Source organism: Mastacembelus armatus, chromosome 13 (genome assembly GCF_900324485.2).
Source record: "Mastacembelus armatus chromosome 13, fMasArm1.2, whole genome shotgun sequence".
In the NCBI taxonomy this organism is placed as follows: Eukaryota; Metazoa; Chordata; class Actinopteri; order Synbranchiformes; family Mastacembelidae; genus Mastacembelus; species Mastacembelus armatus.
Genome location: NC_046645.1, coordinates 24,904,242 through 24,921,272, shown reverse-complemented (window position 1 = coordinate 24,921,272; position 17,031 = coordinate 24,904,242). Strand labels below are relative to the sequence as shown.

Genomic DNA, 17,031 nt, shown 5'->3' with positions numbered 1-17,031 from the left:
CTTACTCCAGACAATACAAAACGTCCCTCCAAGGCGAGGTAGCAGACAACCCGGCGGCTAGTGACGGCACGGTCTCTGCTATAAGAACAGAAAGTCTACAAGGTCCACAGGTGAAGTGAATCAGCAATCACAAGGCACCAACACTGAGTGACATCCACTTCCCCAATGACCCTTCACAATAAAATACAGGATTCAGGAAAATAATTTCACAATGTCACAATGGCAACTGGACTTCTAGTTTTTAGGTCGAAACATTTCACCACTCATCTGGGTAGCTTCATCAGTCTAAGAAAAAAGCTGGACTGGAACCTCCAATTTATCTTCCAGGTTGGTTTCACTCCACCCCTAGTCCCATAGGCTCATTAGGTGAGCTATGTTAATCAGGTGAGAGTCGTTAGGCCCACGCCCGAGTTGGTTTCACTAGTCTGAATGGACTCGTTAGGTGAACAAAAGAAGTGCGCTCAGGTGAGGGTCGTTAGGATTTAATGGGAGACTCATGTGACCCCGCTGATTCACCAAGAATGTGTCCTTCCTGTAAGACATTTGATGTGTTCCTTAATTTCCTGGGAGCAGATGAAAGGGCAGCCTGGTAGATTGAAGACAGGTTATGTCTGAGCCCTCCACCCCTGTTGAGAGAGGGTTTTTCCACTTGGACATCCACTTCTCTGACCCCTCTCTCAAACCTCCTGTCTTCCCTGTCCAAAATGTGTACATCACTATCTTCAAATGAGTGTCCTGGATCCTTCCATCCATTTTCTATACCCGCTTATTCCTTAATCAGGGTCACAGGGAACTGCTGGAGCCTATTCCAGCTTTCTTTCAGGTGGAAGGCAGGGGTACACCCTGGACAGGTCACCAGTCCATCACAGGGCCACATAGAGACAAACAACCTCACACACTCACACTCACACTATGGGCAATTTAGAGTCACCAATCAACCTGACATACATGTTTTTGGACTGTGGGAGGAAACCAGAGTACTTGGAGAAAACCCACAAGAGCACAGGGAGAACATGCAAACTCCACACAGAAAGGCCCCTGATGGGTTTCAAACCAAGAACCTTCTTGCTGTGAGGCAACAGTACTAACCACCAATCCGCTGTGCTGCCCACATTGCCGACCAATTCCCAATTGTAAAATAATTTGCAAATTGAGTAAAAAAAGTCAATCCAATAAAATAAACATCCATACAAAAAAATGTGCAAGCTACTGTTTTGGCTGTTAAAATTACTTCTTATACTGGTGTCACTTCCTGCTATGCAACAATCATGCACATAATAAGCCTATTAAGCCTATCATTCACTCCAGACTGGGGTAACTTCTTTCTGCTCACAGCAATATTAGACACAGAGTGAACAAAGCCTTTGCTGGTCATGTTCACCACCATATCAATGATGATCACATGCCTCAGGTACAGGGCTCAAACCATCAACCCTTTGGGTTAGCAGACAACTCGTTCTTCCCCCTGACCCACACTCATACTGAACCAGTAGAGCAGTCACTCCATTTCTTCTGACCATCCTGTTTTCAGCTTAGACTGATGCTGTCAAACCACAAACTGCTGTGGGCACTGATAATGAAATAGGGCAGTCCTTAGATTCACTTGTTCTCAGAGTTAATAAAAAACTGCAGATGTTCGTCAGCTGACTGTGGTAGTCAGTCTGTGTGTAATATGTCATCTACAGGTCTAAAGCTATTAACCCTTTAGTGAAGGTGGTGAGTTCACAATGTTATTTTTCTTTATATTTCATCATTTTCCAGTGGTATCCTATGAAGCATTGTTAGTAAGCTTCACAATTCGGAAAAAATATTACATTAGTGTCCTGATTTTTCCAACTGTTGCCTTTATAGAAAGAGGGGATTTACTTTGAATGAATAATTAGAAGATAACTTGTCTATCACATGCATAATAGAGTTGTGTCCTTTAGGAAAAATGATAAACTCAACTTTATCACCTTTATCATATTTCATTCTTGGGGCCTATCTGAATGTTGGAAATTTGAAATATTTATATTTCATGATAAGTGTAATGTTGTACATTGTTATTGCTCTTGCCAACACATTCCTAATTGTGGTGATCTGTGTGAACAAAAGCTTACATGAGCCCATGTACATGTTTCTGTGCAGCCTGTTTGTAAATGATCTATATGGTAGTACAGGGTTGTTTCCATTCCTTCTGGTTCAGATCCTCTCTGACATTCACACTGTGTCTGCTCCCTTTTGTTTCCTGCAAATTTTCTGTTTGTATACATATGCAAGTGTAGAATTTTTAAACTTAGCCATCATGTCTTATGACAGGTACCTTGCTATCTGTTGTCCTTTACAATATAACACACGTATGACCCTTAAAAAATCTTTTACCTTTATTGCTGTAGTATGGCTGTACTCCTTTGTGAAATTCTTAATAACTTTATCTTTGAACATTAGTTTGCCACTCTGTGGAAACACCGTAAATAGTTTGTATTGTCAAAACTATCTGGTTGTTAAGCTGGCATGTTCAGACACTAAAGTCAATAACATTTATGGACTTGTCGGAACTGCTCTCACCATCTTAGTTCCTCTGCTTCCAATCCTTTTCTCTTACATGAAAATTCTTAAAATTTGTTTTTCTGGTTCTAAACAGGCCAAAAGAAAAGCTGTCAGTACATGTACACCTCACCTTGCTTGCCTCCTAAACTTTTCTTTTGGTTGTTTCTTTGAGATAATGCAGAGCAGATTTGATTTGAGCAGTATGCCCACTCTGCTGCGTATGATTCTCTCTATATATTTTGCAGTACTGCAACCACTTCTGAATCCTGTCATGTATGGAATGCAAATGTCAAAAATTCAAAGTACATGTAAAAATCTCTTCTGTAATCAGCAGTTGATCAGTCACAGGTGATGTAAAGAAAGAGCCCAGGCCTTTTATTGGTAATAATTAGCCTTGAAATGTTTGATTAATTAAAAAAAACAATCTTATGCCAAACTCTTTTGTTTTATTGTCACAAAATCATATGGAATGTGGGTCACTGAAATAAAGTTTCAGGAAACTATACATAGTGAAGGTTAAACTGAGTGAAGAAAATATACCCACATGCATCTGAAAACACGTGACACCAAACTAATTATAATAACTGAAGATTAAAACATAAAATGAACATGTTACTATGAATAACAGCAGTTTACTGATTCAAATTGGTTGTTTGTCATATGCAGGTTAACATTCAGTTAACAATGCAATGAAATGTTTATAGACAAGAAGGAACCCACCATCTCTCTAATAAAAAAACACTGGTAAACAAAACAGTCAATATAAAACTAAGAAGAAAAATATACATGTATACTGACCAAAATTATAAACACAACACTTTTGTTTTTGCCCCCATTTTTCATGAGCTGAACTCAAAGATCTCAGACTTTTTCTATGTACACAAAAGGCCTATTTCTCTCAAATGTTGTTCACAAATCTGTCTAAATCTGTGTTAGTGAGCACTTTTCCTTTTCTTAGATAATCCATCCACCTCACAGGTGTGGCATATCAAGATGCTGGTTAGACAGCATGATTATTGCTCAGGTGTGCATTAGGCTGTCCACAATAAAAGGCCACTCTAAAATGTGCAGTTTTATCACACAGCACAATGCCACAGATGTTGCGATTTTTGAGGGAGCATGCAATTGGCATGCTGACTGCAGGAATGTCCACCAGAGCTGTTGCCCGTGAATTGAATGTTCATATCTCTACCATAAGCCATCTCCAAAGGCGTTTCAGAGAATTTGGCAGTACAGCCAACCGGCCTCACAAACGCAGACCACATGTAACCACACCAGCCCAGGACTTTGTTGGAGTTTTACACACCATGTCAAAGGGTCACTTGAATATATTGGCCTAAACTATGCATGGTGTTGGGGTTTTGGGGGTTTAGTGTTTATTGCTGTAGTGTTTTTAGTGGTTTAGAGGCTTGTAAACAGCTGCCAACAATTTGTTTAGTGCTGGTAGAGGCCGGAAGATAGAGGACACCTGAACAAACATTTGGGGTCTTTTCCAATATAAGTCCACCCTTTTTGTCAAGCTATATAAACCTGAATCTGTAAAAAAAAGATAAAGAACTCTGTAGACTTCTCTTCGGGCGCCCGTGATTAAACCTGAGATGATTCATCACATTTGTGTTTGTTTCTGAGAATTAGCAACTCTCAAACTTAAAGAAATTTCTGCGACAACTTCCACATCCAGCATCTTCATCTCCAAGATCGTCTGAGAACAGCCAGCCAGACAGCTGCTGCATCAATTGGTTTGCATAACCAAAGAATTTCTGCATAAAATGTCAGAAACCGTCTCAGGGAAGGTCATCTGCATGCTAGTCGTCCTCATCGAGGTATAGACCTGACTGCAGTTCGTCGTCGTAACCAACTTGAGTGGGAAAACGCTCACATTTGATGGCGTCTGGCACTTTGGAGAGGGGTTCTCTTCACGGATCAATCCCGCTTTTCACTGTGACAGGGCAGATGGCAGACAGCGTGTATGGTGTCATGTGGGTGAGTGGTTTGCGGTTATGGTATGGGCAGGTGTATGTTATGGACAACGAACACAGGTGCATTTTATTGATGGCATTTTGAATGCATAGAGATACCAAGATCCTGAGGCGCACTGTTGTGCCATTCATCCACGACCATCATCTCATGTTGCAGCATAATAATGTATGGCTCTGGATTGGCGTATACAACAGCGTTTTCCAGTTCCTGCCAATATCCAGCAACTTCGCACAGCCAATAAAGCGGAACATCCCACGAGCCACAATCAACAACCTGATCAACTCTTTGCGAAGGTGATGTGTTGCACTGCGTGAGGCAAATGGTGGTCACACCAGATACTGACTGGTTTTCAGAACCCCCCAGACGCCCCCCAATACAGTAAAACTGCACATTTTAGAGTGGCCTTTTATTGTGGACAGCCTAACGCACACCTGAGCAATAATCATGCTGTCTAATCAGCATCTTGATTATGCCACAACTATGAGGTGGATGGATTATCTCAGCAAAGGAAAAGTGCTCACTAACACAGATTTAGACAGATTTGTGAATAACATTTGAGAGAAATAGGCCTTTTGTGTACATAGAAAAAGTCTTAAATCTTTGAGTTCAGCTCATGAAAAATGGGGGCAAAAACAAAAGTGTTGCGTTTATAATTTTGGTCAGTGCATATACATATATATATATATATATATATATATATATATATATATATATATATATATGTAAAAATAGTGGTGTGTGTATTACTGTAGTATAATCAGCAGAGTTCTTGAATAACATTATGAGAATACAAGATAATAATTGTGAATATTAATATTGCACATATGAAAAACATTGCACAGATAGTGTTGCAGATATTAAGGAGTTAAGGAGCCTGACAGCATGGTGGTAAAAACTGTCTTTCAGTCTTTTAGTGCGTGACTCCAGGCTCCTGTATCGTCTGCAAGATGGTAGCAGACAGAATAGTCTGTGTGTTGGATGGCTGTGGTCCTTAATAAAGTTGCTTGCCATCCGCATGCACCATCTGTGGTAAATGTCCTTGATAGAGGGGATACTGCTTCCGATAATGATCTGCGCCATCTGAAACACTCTCTGGAGTGTTTTCCAGCTGTGACTGGAGTAGTACCCATACCACATGATGATGCAGCCTGTCAGCAGGTTCTCAGTGGTGCACCTGAAGAGGTTGGTCAGGACGCTTTATCTTTCGTTTTGCTGACATTAACCCTCAGGGGTTGACGAACGCACCGGTGCATTTTGTGGCATCTTCTCTTGATAATTAAACTGAACATTTAATAGCTTTTACCCAAAATCCTCTTTTGTCAGATCATTCTTTAATAACTTTTGAATTTAAGACGATGGATCATGGAGCATTTGGAAGAAAATTCCACTACAGCAGATGTTTATCTGTTTATTGGAAGGACTGCTCCCTTCTGGGGTCGCCACAGAGAATCTTCCACCTCCACTCAACCCTATCCTCTGTATCCTCCACACCCACACCAACTATCCTCATGTCCCTCTTCACTACATCGAAAAACCTCCTCTTTGGTCTTCCTCTAGGCCTCCTTCCTGGCAGCTCTAACCTCAGCATCCTTTTACCAATGTATTCACTGTTCCTCCTCTGAACATGTCCAAACCAATCTGGCTTCCCTGGCTTTTTCTCCAAAACATCTAACATGACCTGTCCCTCTGATTCCTGATTCCTGATCCTATCCATCCTCGTCACTCCCAGAGAGATCCTCAACATCTTCAGCTCTGCTACCTCCAGCTCTGTCTCCTGTCTTTTTCTCAGTGCCACTGTCTCTAAACCATACAACATTGCTGGTCTCACCACTGTCTTTTACACCTTTCCTTTCCTCCGTCTCTTCATTTCTTTTCCACACTCTCCGTTGCTCTGGACTGTTGACCCTAGGGTTTTGCAGTCCATCCTCCACCTTAAACTTCTCTGTCACCCCTACAGCACACCACACCACTGTCTTACAGCTCTCATACATGTCCTGCACCACTCGAACATACTTCTCTGCCACTCAAGACTTCCTCATACAAAACCACAGCTCCTCTCTAGGCACCCTGTCATATGCTTTTTCCAAATCGACAAAGACACAATGCAGCTCCTTCTGGCCTTCTCTGTACTTCTCCACCAGCATTCTCAAAGCAAATACTGCATCTGTGGTACTCTTTCTTGGCATAAAACCATACTGCTGCTCACAAATGCTCACTTCTGACATCAGCCTAGCCTCCACTACTCTGGAGGCATATAACAACTCTTCAAAGTATTCCTTCCATCTTTCCATCACACTTGTGGCACCTGTTAGCACATTTCCATCCCTGTCCTTGATCACCCTAACCTGATGCACATCCTTCCCATTTCTGTCTCTCTGTACAAATCCACCCCTCCGTCCTTATGTCACGACTGGTTACGTGGGTTTCCGGTTGTGACTTTTGTTTTGAAGAGTCTCCACGTGTGACCGGTTACTTTCGGGTTTCCGGGAGTAATCATGCAACACCACTCACCTGTTTTGTCTTTTAGGAGCTCACGGTACATATACTCACCTTCAGTCACAGACGGGTCGCCGGATTGTCTGCTTCGCCACCGAGGAGGACGGCTTCGCACTGTTCTTTCTAGTCAATGAAGGATTTACACTGGATACAGAGCGACTATCAAGATCAAAGTTTCCTTCGTCAGTAAAGCAGAACGGGTCCAAACGGTAATCTAAGTTTTCCAAATAATTTCGGACGTTATTCGGAGATCAAGTGACTGTTTTGTTTTTCTCCCTCCAGTACCATTAAGGGGTTAACCGGGAGGTGTTTTTCGTTGTGAGAGAAACAGACTAGTGTTTGTTTTTTGGTTCTGCTATACCCCTGGATTCCTGACCAGAATTCCCCGCTCCGTCAGATGCTGCTCTGCGGACCAAGCTCTGGACTCTCTTCCTCATCCTCCTAGACTCCCGACGGAGTTACCTGGTGTGGGCCTAGGTTGCAACCACCTCTCTCCTGAGCTAATTCACGGATAATTCACTCCATTCTCCTGGTTACCCATCAGTATCCCTGCTATGTTTCTCTTTGGTTTTTTGTAAATAAAGACATCACTGAGAACTGGAACTTTAATGTGGCATTTTTGGTCCTCAAGACTCCACAGATCCTGACACCTTAGTGGTGAAACCTATCATACAAATCTTCATACGCCCTTTGTTTGGCCTTTCCCACCTCTACCTTCACTTTAGGCTGCATCTCCCTGTACTCCTGTCTGTTCTCTTCTGTCCTCTCAGTGTCCCACTTCTTCTTAGCTAACCTGTTCCTGAAGTCTAAACTTCCTCATTCCACCACCAAGTCTCCTTATCTGCTTTCCTCTTTCCAGATGACACACCAAGTACCCTCGTACCTGTCTCCCTGATCGCTTTAGCTGTAGCTGTCCAGTCATCTGGAAGAACCTCCTGACTTCCCAGAGCCTGTTTCAGCTCCTCCCTGAAAGCCACACAACACTCTTTCCTTTTTCAACTTCCACCACTTGATCCTCTGCTCTGCCCTTCATCTTCCTCACCAGTCATCCTACACACTACCATCCTATGCTGTCTGGCTACACTCTCCCCAGGCACTACTTTGCAGTCACTGATCTCTTTCAGGTTGTAACATTTGCACAAGATGTAATCAACTTGTGTGCTCCTGCCTCCACTCTTTTATGGAGTCCTAATCAAAAGGCCTTGCAACCTTTCCACCTGGTCTCCTGAACACACAAGATATCCACCTTTCTTCTCTCCATCATAACAGCCAACTCTCTAGTTTTCCCTAACAAAGTCCCTACATTCAAAGTCCCAACTCTAAGTCCACTCCTGCCCTTCCTCTTCTCTCTTTGCCCACGAACATGCGTTCCCCTCTCCTTCTTCGACCAACAGTAGGCCAATGTTTACTGGCACCCTGTAAGTCAACAGCAGCAGTGGCGGTCGTTGTTAACCCGGGCCGCGACCAATCCGGTATGGAAGTCATATTTGTGATTCGCATGTTTGATTTGGCTTAGATTTTACGTCGGATGCCCTTCCTGACACAACCATTTACCCGGACTTGGGACTGGCACATGAATTCAATTCAATTCAATTCAATTTTATTTGTATAGCGCCAAATCACAATACAAATCATCTCAATGCACTTTACAAAAACTAAAACTAAAAACCCAACAATTCCCTTATGAGCAAGCACTTGGCGACAGTGGAGAGGAAAAACTCCCTTTAACGGAAGAAAAAACCTCCAGCAGAACCGGGCTCAGTTTGGGCGGCCATCTGCCTCGACCGGTTGGGGTGAGTGGATAGAGCAAAGAAAAAAGAACAGCAACAATAAACAACAAATAGACACTGCAGGTGAAGTGTGAAGACACTGGATTGTGCCCCCCTGTCGTTGCATTAGATGTTTATCTGACAATGCTGTTAATAAATTTAAGAAAATTATTCCATCTTTATTTACATCTATGCCATGTGCCAACACAGTGGTAGGCAGCTGTCTCAATCCCACTCCCGATTGATCATATTGTTGACAGTGCTGTAGCCTCACTGTGTGAAACGCTTGATACTGTGGCCCCTCTGAAAAAGAAGTTATTGAATCAGAGGAGAATAGCTCCATGGTACAGTTTACATATTCGAACCTTGAAGCAGGCATCATGAAGGCTGGAAAGGAAGTAGCGTACCACAAATTTAGAGGAAATTTATCTAGCCTGGAAAAACAGTCTATTAACATATAAAATTCTCTCTGTAAAGCCAGAACTGCATACTATTCATCACTAATAGAGGAAAATAAGAACAATCCCAGGTTTCTTTTCAGCACTGTAGCCAGGCTGACAGAAAGTCACAGCTCTGTTGAGCCCAGTGTTCCCTTAGCTCTCAGCAGTGATGAATTTATGAGTTTCTTTACAAATAAAATCACAACTATTAGAGATAAAATTCAGCAGATGCTTCCTATACCTGCAATAAATGAATCTTCTACTACAGTAGCTCTTGAATCATCTGTAGGACCTCAGTTATGTTTAGACTCTCTCCCATAGATCTCTCTGAATTTACATCAGTAGTTGCTTCATCGAAATCATCAACGTGTCTCTTAGACCCCATCCCGACTAGACTGCTTAAAGACACCCTGCCATTAATGAACTCATCTCTATTAGACTTAGTAAATTTATCTCTAGTATCAGGCTACGTACCACAGGCCTTTAAGACTGCAGTAATCAAACCCTTACTCAAAAAGCCTAGTCTTGATCCAGGAGTCTTTGCTAATTACAGACCAATATACAACCTACCATTTATTTCTAAAATCCTTGAAAAAGCTGTTGCTAAGCAGCTATCAGACCACTTACACAGAAATGAACTATTTGAAGATTTTCAATCAGGATTTAGAGCACATCATAGCACAGAAACAGCACTGTTAAAAGTCACCAACGATCTTCTCTTAGCCTCTGATAATGGACTCGTCTCTATACTTGCTCTGCTAGACCTTAGTGCTGCATTCAACACTATTGACCACAACATCTTATTACAGAGACTGGAGCATGTGATTGGTATCAGAGGAACAGCATTAAAATAGTTCCAATCCTCTTTATCGGATAGATTCCAGTTTGTTCATGTCCATGATGAACCGTCCACATGCACAAAAGTTAGTTATGGAGTTCCACAAGGTTATGTGCTAGGACTGATTCTGCTCACCCTGTACATGCTTCCTTTAAGCTATGTCATTAGGAAGCACTCTATTATCACTGCTATGCAGATGACACTCAGTTGTATCTATATACAGTATGAAACCTGTTAACACAAATGAGTTAGCCAGATGTCAGGCATGTCTAACTGACATAAATGCCTGGATGACCAGTAACTTTCTACTTTTAAACCTAAAGAAAACAGAGATTATTGCATTTGGGCCTAAAAACCTCAAAAATAGATTTTCTAAAATTATAGCGACTGTGGAATGCAGTCACACCCACCCTGGTGAGTATTATGCTAGATCAACAGCTGCAACATGCCATAGCTTAATAGCCACCATAATAGCCACTCATAACCACCATTCATAACGGAAGAATGTGTACATTGCAATAATAACTCCTTTTATGGTATAGAAGTAGCAACTGTTAGTGGAAAAGTACCAGCAACTTGGGCGGTGGCCAAGAGCTTTATATTGTGTGTAACTTCCTTATTGCTTCAGATCAGATCTCTCTACCGCTTGTGTGTGAGCTGATTTCCGGAGATATCTCTGTATGCTAATAAACCAGCTGTAGAACTTAACTTCCACTCCGTCTCTCATTAACCCTCCATCAACGTACTTGTGGAAAGTCTGGGATTGACTTCAACAATTTGGTGGCCCGTACGGGGATGGAGGCATTGGACTGACCATCTGCAGGACCGCACTGACAATCCACTCGGGGCTCCAGAAATAAAAAGGTAAGCAGAAACCTGTTACTCGAATTCTGCTCAATTGAATAAATCTAAATTAAGGATTGTCGGTGTTGTGACGGTCCCCGTCTGGTGGCTGTTTGGTGTTTTGTTTGGTTGATTGTCTTCCAGGAAGTTGGATTGAGAAGCCGTGAGTTAGGATGCGGTGCACCTGGTTCTGGGCGGGGCATGCCGGATTTAAGCGGGAGTGCCCATACGGACAAGGGAGACCTCGCATGAGAGTGAAGGAGAGGAGACACAAACCAATAGGGACACCAACAGACAGACAGAGACGGCTGGCTTTTGTTTGGAGCTTGGACTAGAATGCGTTCTGATTAGCAAGCTACGAGTATTTTGGAGTTGTCATTTGCTGCTTTTGGCATACCCCTGTGACATACATTGCATATGTTTTATTAAATCTTTAGTAGAATCTTGGTTTCATTTATTCCTTCGTCACTTCCGTTGAGCCAGGACGTGACAGTGTGTATCCCAGACTGGTTGTAAATTGAAAAGGATTGGAAGTTAAAGTAAGTGAGAATAAAGTAGTAATAATAATAATAGTGGACTGAATTGTGTAAATAAGTCAAGTGACGTGTTGGATCGGCAGACTAAGATATTTTAATGCCGTGTTGGATCGGCAGTGCTGTGTTGAATCGGCAGAATAAAAGTATTTAACTCTCGGTTGTGGTGGACCCCACCAGTCCTCGATGGGGGACTGGACTGACTGGGTTGCAATACCCGGGGAGCTTGGGAGACCCCGAAATATTATGCCGTGTTGGATCGGCAGACAAAGTGTGAATGTATCTGAGCCGTGTGGGATCGGCAGATACGCGTATGAATGTGAAATTGTGTGACTGGCAAGTTATATTGCATTATTGAAAAGACATAAGCTGTCGTGTGGGAACGACATGTGGTTTGAATTGTCTTGAGACAGTATGAATACTATGTGACTTGTGGCGTCATAAGGTGTACAAGTACAATATCCGTTATAACATAGGAATATAGATGTATGAATGGTAGTAAAAATAAACTAAGTAAAGAGGTAAGTAATGACATTTATGAGGGACACTCAGCAGAAGAGGTAAGTAAAAGAGGAAGTGTTCCTGAGGGGAGCCTAAACAGACAGAGAAGAAGGAAGTAGAGGTAAGGTGAACCAGAGGCTGCTCCACCCACTATTTGGCTCCCTCTAGTGGACCTGAGCAGAAGTGCAGGAGAAATTACTGACCCTCGGAGGGACTGGGACGTACTGCAATAGAAAATTGAAAATTGCTCCATTTGGTGGAGATAACAACGAATTACTAAAACAACCAAATCAGGAAAGGATCAAAATGGATGGAGAATTTGACCGTGAGAGGGAGGATGATGGATAGGACCCGCCTGAAAAATGGGTGAAGTTGGAGACACAAGTGGAATCGACACTGTCTGCTGGTAAACTGACATGTCGGGAGAAGAATGTCAAGGAGGAGATGGGGAAATGTAAAGATAAATTACTGGCTCTAATAAAGGAAAAAGGTAAGACTCCACAGGATCGCACAGCCATGATCCCTTGGATGTGGGAGAAGGCACAGCAGCACAAGGACCGGGCGGAAGAGGCCAGAAAGGATGTTTCACAGTCAGCAAAGGTAAGTTTAAGCAAAAGGCGAAGGAGGAAGATGCAGAGGCGAGTAACTGGACCAACATCGCCCTTTGGTGGCAGAGCACCAACCACCTGCACAAGGATAAGACCTGGAAGGGGGAAACAATGCCTGAGGGCAAAAGTCCCCGTCCCCCCTACTCAGTGAGTGGCCCAACAGCACCAACCATAGCAAGCATGTATCCCATCCTGGACATCTCTAGAGGAGAATTACAGGTACCGGACCTGCCACAAGTGCCATGCCTTCATCACCAGATTCAGTGGTGATGGGATATGCCAGGAGGTGGAGCACTCCAGGGCCATCCATTCCCAGCGGCCTAAACACCCCAGCCCACTCCGAGGAACCGTTTGTTAATCGGGTAGGAGGGAAGGACACTCTCCCACCCCGAAAAAGGAAGAGGTAACTGGATGGGAAGCCTGTGCGACTCTGATGCCAAACAGACAGCCCTCAGAGGAGCAGTGCAAAGTGTTGCTGAAGTTTATGCCACCACAGGGAGAGACTACTAGAGGGAACATTGTCCTCTGGGCTGAAGGGAAATGGCGTCCCGAGTGGGAGGATGTCAAAGAAACTGGCCGACCAGACTGCAGGCACGACCCTGACGAGGACTACTGTCAAGAACTGAGGACTCAAACTCGCAAACCCTCTCCAGTAGCTCCCAGCCGGAGCGAATCCGCACAGGACCAAAAGGATAGGAGTGCCATAATCAACATCGAAGAGGAAAGGGAACACTCTGGACTGCTGAAGTACCAAGCACCCCTGTTGGTCTCTGGAGGGCAGGTCAAGTACCGTCCATATGGACTTGGGGATGTGCAGGCATTGGTGGACCAACTTCCTCCTGTAGCCGAAGGAGGAGGTTTGTGGCTTGGCAAATTAGATAGGCTGATGGCGGGTCAAAGATTGGCATTAGGGGACTTTAAGCGGTCATCCAACGATGTTTGACTACCATGAATGCCAGAGATATCGAGAAAGCCGCGGGCACCTTATGTAGGCTGGACGAGGAACCCTTTGCACAGTGGTCGGGTGAACTGAGTCGGGTGATCCGAGAAAAGTACCCACTGCCCAATTCTGCGGCAGTTCCCAAATTGACATGGAACAGCAAGGAGAACCCCAGAACCTTTCTAGACCAAAGCAAGGAATTGTGGATGCGCCAGACTGGGTGTCACCCTGGCAAACCAGGACCCCAAAGGGAGTGGTACAGACAAGCGGTATTGGAGGGAGTCCCAGAAAAGGTGAAAATGGCGATGATCGACAATCCAGACCTACAAGGGGCCGAATCTGTGGTGTGGGAGAAACATCTGGTGCACCACCTCACCCGAGCACAGCAAAAAGTGCAAAAAGAGCAGGAGCAAAACCAGGACCTCCAGACTCAACTGCTGAAGTTGCAGCTCTCAGAAGGTTGACAGAGAGTGAATACTGAGAAAAAGGATAAAAAAGACGGGGCCAAAAAGGTTATGTGGCAATGGGGTATGGACTCCACGGAGACCCCTGACCTGTTCCCTATACCCCCTGGGAGCCGCACCACCACCACCCTCCGGTGAATAGGGGAGGGCACAGGGGAACTCCGAGGGGAGGCAACGGGTGGAGAGGACGCGGGGACCCCGCCTCTTGGGGTCCTACGGTGTTTCCTGTGCGAGGGGACAGATCACTGGATTAAGGACTGTCTGTACAGAGGATATTTCGCCCGAGGCCGAGCCCGAGGGGGACAGGGGGTCGATCCGCGACGCGGACGGGGTGGCCCACCTGCGGCGCACAACATGCCGGTGATGGACTGGAGCCCTCCCCCTGCCTGGGAGGACTCCAATCAAGAATGACACACCCCACCGAGAGACCTGGACAGCAGCCATAACACGGCAGATCCACTGCTGTCCGTAAAGGTAAACCACACGAATCTGTCATTCCTGGTCGACACAGGGGCTACCTGCTCCACTCTAAACACCACAGCAAAATCTACACTGTCGACTCAGAAGACTACAGTAATGGGCTTCTCGGGGGAGAAACAGACTCTACCTGTGACACAACCACTGCTCACTCAGGTGGGCAAACAGTGTGTGCGGCACCCCTACATCTACTCTCCAGGTACGCCTGTCAATCTCCTCGGGCAGGACTTACTGATTAAACTGGGGGCGAGTATTCTATGTGCCCCAACAGGACTCACAGTGACTCTGCCAGATGGCACTCATTTACCATGCGCCGTCCAGTCAGCCTGGGACAGAAAGCAATTCCTGCTGAAACTCTTGGAGGAGGACGAGGCGGACATCTACTGGGCTCGCCTCTGTCACGAATCTCCAGACTAAGGAGGCATCTTGTCCGCCTACCAGAGATAGTAGTCTGGGATTGACTTTCAACACGACTTTAGATGGCATAGCCCTGGCCTCCAGCACTACTGTGAAAAACCTTGGAATTATTTTTGACCAGGACATGTCCTTTAACTCACAAATAAAACAAATCTCTAGAACTGAAGTCTTTCACCTGTGCAACATTGCCGAAATTAGGAACATCCTGTCTCAAAATGATGCAGAAAAACTAGTCCATGCATTTGTTACCTCAAGGCTAGATTACTGTAACTCATTACTATCTGGATGACCCAGTTTCTCCATAAAAAGCCTCCAATTAATCCAGAATGCAGACAGGAACTAGCAATTAAAATCCTTCTTCTCACATACAAATCCCTTCATGATCAAGCTCCTTCATACCTTATAGACCTCATAGTACCATATTATCCCAATAGACCACTTCACTCTCAGAGTGCAGGTCTACTTGTGGTTCCCAGAGTTTCCAAAAGCAGAATGGGAGGCAGAGCCTTTAGCTATCAAGCTCCTTTCCTGTGGAACCAGCTCCCAGTCTGGGTTTAGGAGGCAGACATTGTCTGTACTTATAAGGCTAGACTTAAAACCTTCCGCTTTGACAAAGCGTATAGTTAGGGCTGGCTTCAGGTAACCCTGAACCATTCCTTAGTTATGCTGGTACAGGTCTAGACTGCACCGAGGACCATCAGTGCACTGAGCTCCACTACCCTTACCCTACCCTCCATTCCCCTCTCCACCCACCTCACATGTATATTCCACCATTGAATGTCACTAACTTTGTGCTCTCTCCCTCTCTCTCTGTTCTCTCTCTCTGTGTACCTTCTCTCAGATGTCCCCGGTCCTGGAGCTGTATATCGCTGATGTGCAGTTACTGGCCCCACCCACCTTCAGTGTCTATTTGTTGTTTATTGTTGCTGTTCTTTTCTCTCTCCTCTATCCACTCACCCTAACCGGTCGAGGCAGATGGCCGCCCAAACTGAGCCTGGTACTGCTGAAGGTTTTTTCTTCTGTTAAAGGGAGTTTTTCTTCTCCACTGTCACCTTGTGTTTGCTCATAATGGATTTGTTAAGTTTTCTTGTTTTTTGTAAAGTGCCTTGAGATGACTGTATTTTGATTTGGCGCTATACAAATAAAATTGAATTGAACTGAAATTGAATTGAAGTGGTTTGTGCTTTAAGTTTGGCACAAATTCCTGGTCCAATCCAAGGTTTCTGATTTTGGGTAAGTGCAGATGAAGATTTTGGGTACAACGTCAACAATGCACTTACTGATGTAACCTATGACAGAGTCTATGTACGGTGGAGAAAATAAGTATTTGACACATCAGCATTTTTATCAGTAGGGGGATTTCTAAGTGGGCTATTGACACACAATTTGCACCAGATGTAGCCATCAAGCCAAATATTGAATTCATACAAAGAAATCAGAACATTTAAGTATACAAGTTGAGTCATAATAAATAAAGTGAAATGACACAGGGAATAAGTATTGAACACACTTTATTTAATACTTTGTAGAAAAGCTTTTGTTGGTGATCACAGCTTCTAGACGCCTCTTGTATGGAGAGACCAGTCGTCTGCATTGCTCAGGAGTGATTCTGGCCCATTCTTCTACACAAATGGTCTTTAAATCTTGAAGGTTCCTTGGGCCTCTTTTATGAACTTTGATCTTCAGTTCTCTCCACAGATCTCCACAGAAATCTATGGGATTTAGGTCAGGTGATTGACTGGGACATTCAAGCAACTTGATTTTCTTTCTTTGAAACCACTTCATTGTTTCCTTGGCCTTGTGTTTGGGATCATTGTCTTGGTGAAATGTCCACCCTCTTTTCATTTTCAGCTTTCTGGTAGATAGCAGCAGATATTTATCCAGAATGTCCGGGTACATTTCTCCATTCATCCTGCCTTCAATAATATGAAGTCTGCCAGTACCCCTTGCTGAAAAGCAGCCCCAAACCATGATGCTTCCACCCCCAAACTTAACTGTTGGTATGGTGTTCTTAGGGTAGTGGGCAGTGCCATTTCTTCTCCAAACATGGTGTGTAGAATGACTGCCAAAAAGTTCAATTTTGCTTTCATCTGACCATACTATAGTCTCCCAATAATCCACAGGCCACAGAGCCTCAACATGCTTTTTGTTCAGCAGTGGAGTCTTACGTGGTGAGCGTGCATGGATGCCATGGCG

The 17,031-nt window shown here is 44.2% G+C and overlaps 1 protein-coding gene across 1 annotated transcript; it reads left to right on the top strand.

Annotated features, from left to right (window-relative positions):
• Window positions 1-1,933: 1,933 nt before the first annotated feature.
• Window positions 1,934-7,946, top strand: LOC113125207 (olfactory receptor 2A12-like; the record flags this gene model as incomplete). The annotated part of the gene is made up of 2 exons (XM_026298536.1): window positions 1,934-2,831; window positions 7,924-7,946. Coding segments are annotated over exons 1-2 (921 nt in total), but the record flags the coding sequence as incomplete, so codon positions are not given.
• Window positions 7,947-17,031: the final 9,085 nt, after the last annotated feature.